This window comes from Lepisosteus oculatus, chromosome 1 (assembly GCF_040954835.1).
Source record: "Lepisosteus oculatus isolate fLepOcu1 chromosome 1, fLepOcu1.hap2, whole genome shotgun sequence".
Classification (NCBI taxonomy): domain Eukaryota; kingdom Metazoa; phylum Chordata; class Actinopteri; order Semionotiformes; family Lepisosteidae; genus Lepisosteus; species Lepisosteus oculatus.
The window spans coordinates 6,309,478-6,322,875 of NC_090696.1; the positions used below are offsets into that span (position 1 = coordinate 6,309,478).

The window sequence follows — 13,398 nt, forward strand, 5'->3', positions numbered from 1 at the left end:
CTTCAGTCTAAATTGAAAAACTTGGGGGTGATATCTGATTCAGGCTTGACATTTGACCCACTAACACATCGGTATCAGTGGTTCACTGTGGGTTGTCTGCAATAAAGGACCTGATCGTAGCTGGTGGGAACATCTTTCCCTGTCGTGGACAGGCTCATTGTAGTACTAGCAATCTAATCAGTGAAAGTCCTCTATTCCTGCAAAAGCTATGTTTGCTGCTTAGCCACACACAATTTTCCAGAAAACAATCCCTGACTCAAAAAGAAGAAATCTGCCAATCAGAACAACAGGTCGGGCCCGAAGATTGCAGGTTGGAGCCCGAGTCAAGTTACTAGCTGACTCTGCCTGGGATTACCCAAGTGGAGTGGTCAGGTGGTGCTCTCCCATGTCTGAGATTGAGCGCCCCTCTGTGGCCTCACATGTGTTTGCAGGCGTGCAGTGCTTCTATTCCAATCAGCACCGAACATCTAGTAGGTCCAAAGGGGCTTCTTAGACAGCCTTAGCGAAGAGGGAAATGGATCTTGTGGTGGAACCAACAGATGGAATCTGGGAACAGGCTGAAATCAGGAACCGGGAAGTCAATCCAAAGACAAATACAACACAAGAAGCAGGGGCAAGGAAACTAGCAGTAATCAGGAGAAAATAACAAAACATCACCAAGAGGATAAACGGACTGAAATAAAACAGAAACAAGATAAGAAGCAAGAAGCCTACAACTCAAGGAAAAACCATGTAAGTGAAGTCCAGAGCTCTAGCTACGGGTATACAAGGCTAAACACTGAAGAGAATGAGAGCACAGTTTATATAAAGCTGAGGAAGCGAGGTGAGAAGCCCCCAGTATACTGGGCAGCTCATGATTGGCTAGGGCATAATGCAGCTGTCTGCGTGGACTGCGTCTGTGCTGCGCATCTGGGCCAGCAGCCAGTGTTAGAGGCGCCCTCTGGCAGGGAGGAGGTGGAACTGCAGCTGTAGGGGGTTGTGTTGCCTGTCACGTGTTAAAAGACGGAACGCCTCAAAGGTGGGCGTGTCAGTGGTATCTGCCAACACTTCCTCATTCTTCCCAGGCGACACGTAAAAACACACAATTGCCAATTCCAGATCAGGTGTGTTTAACAAGAAATAATAGGCCATTCTAAAAAAAATTGATCTGAATAGTTACTGCGTGCTCTGGAGGTATTTAATTCCCGTTTTACGTAAGCCACTTTCGCATCCTATTGTACCTTTTACCACATTCAACTAAAATTCCGACACAATAATTTAATCTCCCATTTATTAAACCTGCTCCTTCTAGCAAAGCAATTGCAAATTTCTGATATAGACGCCCATTTTATTGTTCAGTTGAATACTGTTTAATTTTGCAAAAGCCAGCCTCTGAATAGCTCAATGTAATGAGCAATTTAATATCCTACATTTTTCTTGCCTTGAGATTACATACTCCCTCTCAGGTCTCACCATCTAGGATGGTGGCAGATGTGAGAGCTCATTTTGCATTTTAATTTCAAATGCATTCTCATACTGGGCCCACTCTGTATGGAAACACAGCTCACATTTAAAAAACAACAAAAATCAATCTGAGACTGGGAATAACTGTATGACCCCTTTGAACAGTCTCAGTTTACACAAACATTTCAGTGAGTTCCTTTTTAGGAACACTAGGTGAATTCTGCATCAAGATGTAAAAATATTTTTTTCCAACTGTGGAGCATTTGTCAGGTGTGTGGGGGGATGAGAGAGGGAGTATATTTTTCCTGGCATCGCCTCTGACTGACTGTAAAAATCTAATTCCGTATAGACAGATGGTAATGAAATATTCCTGAGCATCGACAATAGGAAAGAGATCATTCCTAAAGGAAGGCAGTGATACAGGAGAGAGCAATTGTGTCAACACACGCATGATAACTTAACTGATCGTCTTACTCATGCTGTGAGCTTAAGATCTTCATCAGAGCAGGAAGAGATGAGAGGAGACCATTCAAGCCAGCAGAGCTCACCTGGTTATCTCACTCTCACTGTTCGCCTGCACTGCGGGCCACCCCCTAACACCACCACCAAATATAACAGACCTTCTACATCCCCCTAGAAAGAGGCAATCAATTTTAGAGCAGCCAGGTATGTAAATAAGATGCACTTTTATCATCACCTCCCGCAATCACACACAACCCTCCACCAATTCCAGAAGGCGTAGACTTCAGAATCGATTATCCAATCAGCCCTCCCGATCACAACCACACCTTCCAGCTCCAGACTGTTTCACAGCAGCACACAGCTGCTTCAATGCCCAGTGTTGGGCTTCACGTCTTGCCATCACAGCGATTCTCCTGATCTCTCCATGTGTTTCCGGTTCCCGGACTTCGATTCCCCTCGACAACGATTCCGGATCTCGATTAAATACACCCAGTACATCTAGTAATTAAGAACACCTGTTTTTTAGACCCCTGCTCCTTCTACGCTTCACGCTACCACATAGCGTCCCTCTACTATCAACTCCTCCACGCGTTGGCGCAACACCCTTTTATCAGCAATCCACCGTGAGGCTTGTAGATGATCTTTGTCTGTCCTCTCCGTTCTACATATTTGAACTGAACATAGAAGCTTTACACTCCTTACATATGCAGACAGAAATCTAGATACTGTAGGTGTAGACAATATTTATATTTTTTATAATGTGTGTCTTCCTGGCAGTTACCTTATACATCTTATTGACGTCCTGGGATTTGACAATGTTGCTGAAGTGCTGCAAACCAAGCTCTTCCAGGAGAAATGTGGCCAGGTAACATATGACTGAGGAAACAAAGAGAAACCATGGAATGCCGTACGCACAAGTGATCAAACACAGTGGATCTAGCACGCTAGCACACTGACCAGGACTGTATGGAATAATACAAGCTTTAGTCAAGACAATGAAGTGTCCTCGTGTTCAGAGATGAAGACGTATCTTATCTGCAAAGTCAGATGTTGCACAGGATGAAAAAAAAACAGAATTAGAATTTTTATTGACTTCAAATGGAAAGAATAGCAGGTCGGGGTGTCATACTGGCGAGAAGGTTTTCCTGTGAAAGGCTCTTGTCATATTTTTCAAAGAAGAGGCGTGTTTTCTGTGCAGGCACAGCAGGGCTCTGCGAGGCAGCAATGCTAAGCACTGCGTCACCATGCTGTCCTCTGTTAGACACGTTTCACTGTATTGCGCATCAGTATTAATAATAACAATAATTGCTTACACTGATATAGCGTTTTTCTGGAAACTCCACTCAAAGCGCTTTACAGGTCATGGGGATCCCATCCACCACCACCAATGTGCAGCCCCACCTGGATGATGCGACAGCAGCCATAGTGCACCAGTACGCTCACCACACATCAGCTATCAGTGGGGAGGAGAGCAGAGTAATGTAGCCAATTCATAGATGGGGATTATAAGGAGGCCATGATTGGTAAGGACCAATGGGAAATTACAACCTCACTTCGAGAAACGCCCTGGGATTTTTAATGACCACAAAGACTCAGGACCTCGGTTTTACGTCTCATCCCCGCCACTATACTGGGGCATTAGGACCCACATAGTGTCACGCCCTCTCCAGCCAGAGGGCGCTCCTTCTCTGTCCTTTCCCTAGTTTCCGGTCTGCTGTCCTACCTGTCCCTCTCTCTTCCTTGGGCTATATATTTCCGGGTCTTGCACTCTGTCCTCGCTCAGCATTGACGTTCGGATGTCCTGAGACCCGCCTAGCACCAGGGCGCCCCACGTCCGCTCCCTGAGGGCATAGGTTTCTATACGGCATTCCTGAACTCTTTGCACTAATGAGCCCGGGCCTTTTTCCCATCTCGCCGCTACGCATATGGGTCTTTTTCCGCTCTCCTGCTCCCCACGGTTAGTCCCTTTGGACGTCCGTGACACATAGACCGCAGGGTGAGCGCCAGGTACTGGCCAGGCTCACAAATTCTGGGCTCCAGTGGGCTCCCAAGTGTGAGTTGCAGGGTGATATGGCTGCTGGCCATAGTATAGAGACTTTCATCAGGTACTATGTAGTACTTAAGAAAATAATTTTAGTTCATACACAATATGTGTATATGACTGATGGCAAAACCTATCGCAGGCTTATGTTGCAAATGTTATAATGCTAATGGTTTTTCATAGTCTTATGGTTGTGTCAGTTCCCAGAGAGCAATAAATGTCACAGCTTAGAAAACTAGATTTTTGTACACATTCCCTTCTCTTTACCATTACAGGGCAATTACATCAGCCACAGTTAGATATTAGAACAAGCATGGTACAATTGTCATTTCTTTATCTCTGTAATCTATATTTGTGCCTCATTAATTCTCTGCTCCTGATGTGTTTATCTTTGCAAAGCCCTTTTTCTCGCCCTGACACAGTCTGGTTGTTTTAATTGCCCCTCCATGTACTGCATTTCAAAATGACGGGAGGCACCTCGTCATATGGCTGCATCCGGACCACGTTAAAAAAATAGTTTTCCTCTCACTTCTTAGTACTTTGTTAATAGAGATAAACATTTATTCCCCGACTGCATTGCTGTTATCATTACAGCTATTACTGGTACGAAGAAGAAGTTCATAAAAAAGAGATTAAACTGCAATTCACACTAGTTGAGGGCTGGAGGTGCAGAGGCTGAAGTCAGCTGAGTGCAAGAAAACAGGAGAATTCGCAGAGCAGACTTCATCAAGCGCTCCAGACTGCTGTTCTAATGAGCACTCCAGGCTCACTTAAAAACCCATTGCTCGTTTTGCTGGGCACTCAGCTGTCCTCATCCATATTCAAATACTTGCATGTGCACTTAAATTCTATTCTGTTTTTGCTATTGTTCATCGATGTGGGTGGAATTTGCACTGATTTAATGTTCATGATAGTGTTCCACAATTTTAATTCTGACCTCTTTGTGCGCTTCGAAGCAGGCCTGTGGTCCCTCGTGACATGTTGCATCAGCGATTCACTCGTGAGTAAATCAGTTAACGCTGGCCAGTATACCTGGTGTCAAGCTACTGTAACTAACTTGAGTTACTAGTGAATCTCTAATCGTATGAACACTGTGCAGTAGCAGTTTTATGAAGCAGAGCCTCAAATACACCATTTCATTCTAACTAGAGACAGTTCTATTTACACCTACTATATGTCTTAACATCTTAACAAAGAAGCACAAATGTCAGTTTGTAGGTTTCCTATTGATGATTTTTTTTCAGCTGTGCTTCCTCCTGCATGTGGTCTGGGTGAATCTCTTCTGTTGATTTATCCCAGAGTGCAACATTAAGTAACAATTCTAGCAAACATACGTTCTGAGATAACTCCTTGAAGCTGGAAGGGCGTGGAGCTTGTAAGTAGATCTTTTCTGTACGGCTGAACTTTCTGTACTTTAAATTGAGCATGGGTGGGGGACAGCCCTGGTCTTCAAGAGCCAGTTTGGTTTCTCGTTTACATTCTACCTCATACCTTAATGTCTCAATTGAATCAATTAACTAAAAGAGAAGTCAAATCAGCTTTGTTGTCTGGGTCCTAAAAACATGCTAATCAAAAGGTGCAGTCAGTCTTTAAAGTGTGAAAGAAGCCAATGACTCCGAATTAACAGAAAACCGCAACACCCTTATGCTAACCCCATTGACAGCCTCTACGTAAGTTACTTAAGAAATCCATATCGTCAGAATGAGTAAACTAGCTTGGTAATTAATAGTCCAAATAGGAAATACAAAACAACAGAATATATAGGAACAAGTGATAGGTTTATTCCCTGCTGAGAAGAGAAGAAAGGCAGCACAATGTTTCGGCTGTGGAGCCTTCTTTGGGTGGACACCAGAGCCAAAACATTGTGTTTCCTTTCTGCTCTTTTCAGCAGGGAATAAACCTATCACTTGTTCCTTTGCAGCCTACGCATGCTGACGCAGCTGCCCACCGGAACCACTACAACAGAATATATGTTTAGTACCAGAGGGTAAAAATAATAAAGTCCAGCTTGGAAGCCTATTTACTGTACCTGACCAGCTACTCTGCGACAGGAGAAAGATCAGCATGTGACCAGTAACACAAGGGGAGCCCGCTGAAAAGTCAAGGTAATACACCGAGCCTCCTTCGACAGAATCCTCCTCTCCACAGAGGACAGAGTCTCCTCCGCGGCTGCTGGCCTGCACTGGCTGCGCCTGACATTGCTCTTCCAGGCCAGCACTCCAGGGGGGTGAGGATGGGCGGAGCGGTGGCTCTGTGGCTCAGGATCTGCGCCTGTGGCTGGAAGGTTGCCGGTTCAAATCCCGCGGCCGGCAGAGGAATCCTACTCCGTTGGGCCCCTGAGCAAGGCCCTTAACCCTAACTGCTCCAGGGGCGCCGTACAATGGCAGACCCTGCGCTCTGACCCCAAGCTCCTCTCCCTGTCTGTGTGTGTCTCCATGGAGAAAAGCTGGGGTATGTGAAAAGACGCATTCCTAATGCAAGAAATTGTATAGGGCTAATAAAGAAACATTAACATACATGAGGGGTGATCACGGGGGGGGTCGGCAGACGCCAACGAGCGTGGCCTACGTGAGGCGGTGACCGTGTGGCACTGTGCACAGCCCCTCTTTCCTCCCTGTTCCCCCGATCAGCACCTCCACACAGTCTAATGTGGCTGCTCTGGCTGTGCGGTACCTGACGGGCGTCCGGGCAAACAGTGTACACGCCACAGGGCAGGACAACCAGGACGGCAGAGGGAAACAGGTACAAAAGGGAAAACAAACACCACAGCTGACAAATGCCCATGTCTTTTCAATAATAAATGCTGCTGCCCTACTCCCACATACGGGGTGACATATTCAAACATTTCCTCAGAAACGAAGAGAAAACTGTTTGGCAAGATCTGCGTAGTAAACTCCTAAAATCTGGCTAATGAGGCTACATGAGGCTACTATTTTGAACAAAACAAAAGTACTTTGATTGTGTTACACACCTGCTCGTACCTTTTTAACCAGAAATGTGCTCAAATCATGTATTTGAAAAAAATGAAAACAATAATAAATTTGATCCTTAAAATAAAACTGTATATTTTTGTTAACATGGCTACCTATGGGCTTGATCCAATATAAGCTTGTGGGAAATCATACAGTATGTTTTGAAACTCTGATCTGATCTGATGACAGATTCAACAGAGTGGAAATGTGTCAGAAATACAGTAGGCCTAATAGCATGTGATTAAGGTATTTGATATTCCTAATTAAGAACTGTTAGTTCCCTTGTTAATTTGTTATCAAGTGTAGTGGCTTGGAAATGCGCTGAAAGTATGTTACACTGATGATGCACATTTCGCGGTCCAAAACTCTGGTACCTCTGTTGCCTCTCGTACATTTGCTCTCTCTTGTTCTTATTGAGCTCTGGCACCTCATTATTAACAAACTAAGTACTGGATGTTGAAATCAAGAGCAAACCATGTCAGCCCATGATCTGTAATGATTGTGATTAACAAACATTAACGAAACTCAAGAAACTTATCAGTTTTGTTAAATGAAGATGTCTTGTTTGACAAATGCTTAGGGAACCTGCCCTGCTGTTTTTCTTCAAAGTCTGTTGTTTTGTGATTTTAACTGCTGGCAGAACATTAGATTTTTTTAACATCAATTTATTAGCCCTATACACTTCTTGCATTAGGAATTAGTCTTTTCAAATACCCCAGCTTACTCTCCATTAACACAGACAGGGAGAGAGAAGCTTGGGGTCAGAGCGCAGGGTCAGCCATTGTACAGCACCCCTGGAGCAGTTGGGGTTAAGGGCCTTGCTCAGGGGCCCAACGGAGTAGGATTCCTCTGCCGGCTGCGGGATTTGAACCGGCAACCTTCCAGCCACAGGCGCAGATCCTGAGCCACAGAGCCACCGCTCTCAGTAACTTTAAAGAATGAGGTTTCTCTTATAAAGCCAGACTAACAGTGAAGACACTAACTCAAAGAAAATTGACTTTTTATGTGATTATCCCACACGGTACAAAAACCAAACACTTTTGTAAGATGGGAGAGTTAGACATACAAATATCATAAAACACAGTCCATTCTCATTCTAGAGCCATTGCACTATTATGGTCTAGTGCTGGTAAGTGTTAACTTGTGAATTTATTATTTTATTACAGGCAATCCTACAGTTCGGGATGCGAGAGTTTCGGCACATCATTACTTCAAAATCTAACCTCGTTTTTCACATCTTCACTGTATTTGATCACCCTGTCCCTTCACTTGTACAGTATTTACTGCCAGTTTTAACGCACCACAGTACTGAGACGGCACACCCTCACAGCGCCCCCAGCAGGCTGGAGGAGTGCAGAGAGCAGTGCAGGACACCCAGTGTAAAAGTGAATCACACCGAGTAACCCAAAACAACAACAACAACAAAGCATGTGCATACTTCTCAAAAATCAAGGAAGTCTATAGAAAAGTAATTTGTAAGTTAATATATACAGGACTTTGCTTAATTCTCTTTTAACATTTGCATTATATTACCTTTGATTTAATTGTGTTATTATTTGCTATGATGGTCTTTTATCATCATTTTTGTAAATGGTGCAAACTATTTCCCCAAGAATGAGATCTAATATACAGAAAGATTGTGCTGATACCATCTTTTTAAAATTGATTCATTTGTATTCAGTATAACAGTAATCTAAATATGACCTCCCCCTTGTTTTGCTGTTTTCTTTATTTTCAAAGGTTACACAATACGTTGTGCTCAAAGCTGAAAAAGGAAAGCTTGTTACCATTTGTGCTGAGGGGATATTTACCATATCAGAGAAAAGTGTCTTTAAACATCCGGCTCTGAGCGGGCTGGAAGACACCCAAGAGGTATCTTCCAAAGTCCCTGGCACCATTGTTTGTCTAGCTAAATGAATATACACTTTCATGAAGATAAGCAAGACTCTTATTACAAGTATGTTTGCGTCGAGTCAAAACATAATTTTATAAAAGCGGACGTCAACGTGTTAAAGTCCCCCCCCCATGTGTTATGTTTTAAGGGAGCTATTTCCCTGCTCTCCACAGGACACAGTTTGGAAACGGTGGCTCAATTCTGCAGCACAGATGCTCTGAACCGCGAGAGTCACATGGCAAGTGTCAGTCAGACGTGACTCATTCAGATCACAATGGAAGTCTGCTGTCTGTAAAGGCTGTGGATCAGGGAAGCACGGGACACCTTTTGTGTGTGATTTGCATCTGGCTCTTATAGTCTGCGCCCTGCAATGACGGTACACTTCTTAAATGAGTATCAAACTGTTAATTAAGAACAGTGGGTGTGGCCTCTTGAGGAACCTGCCTGGCCAATAATGTTTGCTCGTTTGACTCCAACATGAGAAAAATATTCACCTACAGGGAGAGTGACTATCAGTCAGCTGTACACAGGTTAGGTAAAATTGTGCCAAGAAAGGAAATAATACCAATAAAAACTCAAATCGACTCACAAGAACATCAGAGTGATTATAAACAGGAGCAAGCCATTCGGCCTGTTTGGTAGTTAGTAACTCGCTAATCCCAGAATCTCATCAGCTGTTTCTTGAAAGAAGCCAGGGCATTTGCTTCAACACCATGGCTGGGTAGCTTGTTCCACACCACCACAATGCTCTGTGTAAAGAAGTGCCTTCTGTTTAAGTGCTCTTTCACATGCTTCCAACATGTTTCCTCTGTTCACTCTGATTCACTGATATACTGGTAGCTAGTGGTTCACCGAACCAACCTGAAGACATTTAATTCCATGACTTTGTTTCAAAATCCAGTATACTGTAATACAGTATTTCAAATCTTTCTGTGACAAATCGTTTGTGCCTCTGCTAAACCAAGATTTATATTAAGTTGCAGAAAGGCAGTGATGGTAGCAGACACATGTTTGGCACACATCTGCCCTTTACTGACCACATTACACAGCTCTGACAAAATGATTGTGAGCTGTCAAGACTCACTAATGCCATAACACAGTATCAAAACATTCTTCTTCTCACCCAAAGAGGCTCCACAGACAAAACGTTGTGTTTCTTTCCTTCTCTTTTCAGCATGCAATAAACCTTTACTTGTTCCTTTGCAGCCTATGCCTGCTTACACAGCTCCCTACTTGAACTATCAAAGCATTACTTCAACACCATCATACTGTAACTACAAACCCTACAACATGTGTCAACATAGCAGTCAACACACTAAGAGCCAAGCCCTTTAGAGAGTCATGAACTGCAATTCTACACCCAAAACATTACACAGCTGGACCAGGAGAGTAGGTTTCAATGCTGGACTATGGAGCAACACTTACCACAGAGAATCTAGATGACATTTAAGGGCCACACATAGGCCTACTGTATTTCCTATACTGGAGTCCAAGGCTATCACATTTCTTTCACTTGAATGCCACTTGAGGTATTTTGTACGATTCCTAGATTACTGGGTCAGTGTCAGTGGAACCTGCAGAAACTCACCCTGCAGGATGAGGAAATGTCATCCTGGGAAACCTCACCGAAACTGGAGGTCAACCCAATACCTTCCCAAATGACATGTACCCAGATGTAAACCCAGATGGTTCTGTGTGGGAGCGGGAGGGGGTTTTATCAACAAGCACAATTTTGCAATGCGCTGACTGATCTATTGTCATACACAGAGACCGAATGAGCACAGACATCACTGTCAGAGGATTTGGAGGTAGATGCCTTTCTTAGCAAATGAACTGGATGGTGTGTATGCTGTACAATACAAACAAATCTATGGCATGGGCACCTATTCAAAGAGATCTTTAATGAAGCAACTTGATGAGGTTTCTGGATCAATAAGGAACGAAGAACCAGGCAAATATCAGAGCTGAAAGATTTTTTACTCTTTCACAACACTGTTTACATTCTACGGCAATGGTTCTTTTCAATGATTAAGGCTCTGCATCTCAAACTGAGGTCTAAACTCAGCATTTGCCAGGATAAAATGATTGATGGCTGGACGAATGAAAATGATTCCCCGACTTCCAGCTGCAGCGTAGCCCCCTCCTGAAAGTGACATGCCCGCCTCTTTACAGCTGGTACTGATTTACAGGGCGCTGTCTCGTGTCAAGTGTTTGCTCACAGATCTTTTATCGGGTTATTATTTTCCTTCAGCAAGACCAGTCAGGTGTGGCTCAAAGCAGAGAAAACTCTCTGTGAACTAAAGCCAGAGTGCAAGACAACGAAATCGGTTGTTCTTCACAGCTGTGACTTAACATGGACAGATCCAGCATGCTGCCGATTTGCTCTGAAAGAGAGCACCAGCTATGTTCAGCTGCAGGTTACCGGGAAGCCTCTGCAAGCCTATGTTACAGACCCCGGGTCCAGTGACAGGGGCTTTGTCACAAAAGAATGATCTCAGACAGTCTCTCATGCCTGTGTTTCTTTCCTGCAACAGTAGCCTGTGCAAGGAATCTTATTCTGTGATTAGATTGTAAAAAGTCTCTTCTCCAGTTACCCCAGGCTTTTTTTGTTAACATAAGCGGGATGAGAGGGACCCCTAAGGTGTCTTTTCATGTTTGAAAGTCTGTGCTAGCCTTTTTACCTGCTTCAAAAACGTATTTAATGACTAGCTGTTGCAATTTAGTGGCAGGAATCTCTCCAGCACAAGTTAGAACAAACAACAGCGCAGTTCAAGGAGCCACGCTTTCAACAAAACATCACGCTCACAAATGACGAATAATGACAAAAAAAAAGTCCACATACCAGCAAATACGTTGCGCTCTGAGTGAAGAAAGCTTTTACCACAACGGGCATAAAATGCATCAACCACTACGTCCAGCAGCTTCTTGTAGTCAATACAGCCGGCCAGGACATCCCATACAAACATCTCTTCAGAAACATCTAAATGCTAAATGGGGAAAATAAAAGAATGAGACTTGGTTATTACAGGTGCAAACTGTCATACTTAAAGCACAGTTTCTTTTTTCAGAGCTGCTCTTGCACTGGTCTGTTGTTCCTGCTCAGCTCTTTTCTCGGGTGTGAAACAGACCTGAAAGAGCATGTCTTGGGCCCAGAGCTAGACATGCTGACAGATGCATGGTGAATGCAGCTAAAAAGGCTCCCATGACTTGTAGACTTTTCTGCCAAGAGCTATCGTGAGCTACAGCTGGGGAAATCACAGTACTGAGTTTTGGGCTTGTAAACATTGTCTGATTTTAAAAATAAATTACAAATGAAACAGGGCAACTGTATTTTCAATTTTAGCGATCAATGTAGTAAATATGCACGGTGCCCTTCTCACCTGCATGGATTCTTGGGGAATTGTGTAATCTACCCAGATTCACAACTAATCCCAATATAATCAGAGAAGTTTATTTACTTTCCACTTGGTAGAAAACGTACTACAAAGAACTAGACAATCTTTTCAGAGCTAACGCAGTGAAAGATTGAGCTCGGAATGTACAATCATCCTCCTATCTTAAATTATTTTGTTTCCTCAGGAGAGATAATAATATTGAGGAATTATAACAGGCTGAAGATGCCTTTCTAAAAGTGATTATATATACTCTTCACGAGGGTACTATTAGTGCTTCAGGAAAATGACTTGCATATTAGAACTGTCAGGGGTCTGAGGGAGGTGAAAACTGCATAATTTGTTTACTCCCAGGAGTCATATGCACAACATTAATTTTTAAACTATCTGAGACCTGTGCGTACATTGAGCACATGAAAAAACAAACCTGATGTTTGGTATGCATGCCTAGACACACGGTAATCTGTAAACTATTACGCACTCTTTTCAAAATTCTGGTTAGCTTTAGTAGTTATGTATAGCTCAATAACACTGACTGCAGAGGATCTACGATAATATAAAAAGGAAAACATAAAGTAAGAAATTCACAGTATAACAGCTATATTAGTTGCAGATTTATTATACATGGAAGATACTGTATTTAGGTTATGAGATTTTTAGCATGGTTATTAGCCCTGCTGGCCCACAGCTCCAGACTTGATTCTGTTTATTTCTTTGAAGTTTAATCCTTTATTTAACTAGATAAGTCAGATGAGATCAAGTGACAAAGTGGTCATTGCAACACAAAAACTAAACAATGAAGAAAAGAACAAGCAATAAAATTAAAATAACAGCACAGGGCATGGCCATATTAAAACATTCACGTATTGGGCAGAAATTATAAAACTCTACAATGGTAAATACCCTCAAGGACAAGGTGGATAGTTCTTATTATTCCAGTCATCAGCAGCAGAAAACTGAAACGGCTTGTTCTTAAAAGGTTCTTAGAGGTTCAATCTGTTATTTCTACTACACCTTAAATTGTAAAATGGCACAGAAAATCTAGTAAGTAATCTAATAATCTAGCATGCCATCTAGTAAAACATTAGTAAAAGGCTTTCCAAATTCAAGATCTGTTAATCGACAAGAGACTCATTAGTCCAATATGCAGAAAAGACAAAATCAAAGAGTAAAAATGATAATGCTGAATCATGA

The 13,398-nt window shown here is 42.9% G+C and overlaps 1 protein-coding gene across 5 annotated transcripts in view; it reads right to left on the reverse strand.

Annotated features, from left to right (window-relative positions):
* Positions 1–13,398, reverse strand: part of cfap99 (cilia and flagella associated protein 99) — a 62,189-nt gene that overhangs the window by 45,312 nt on the left and 3,479 nt on the right. For all 5 annotated transcript variants that reach the window (XM_069190631.1, XM_069190552.1, XM_069190604.1 and 2 more), the window contains exons 3-4: positions 11,655–11,799; positions 2,687–2,781 (exon numbers count right to left, since the gene is read on the reverse strand). In XM_069190631.1, the coding sequence (XP_069046732.1) occupies positions 2,687–2,781; positions 11,655–11,799 (240 nt within the window). The remainder of the gene's footprint in view (positions 1–2,686; positions 2,782–11,654; positions 11,800–13,398) is intronic.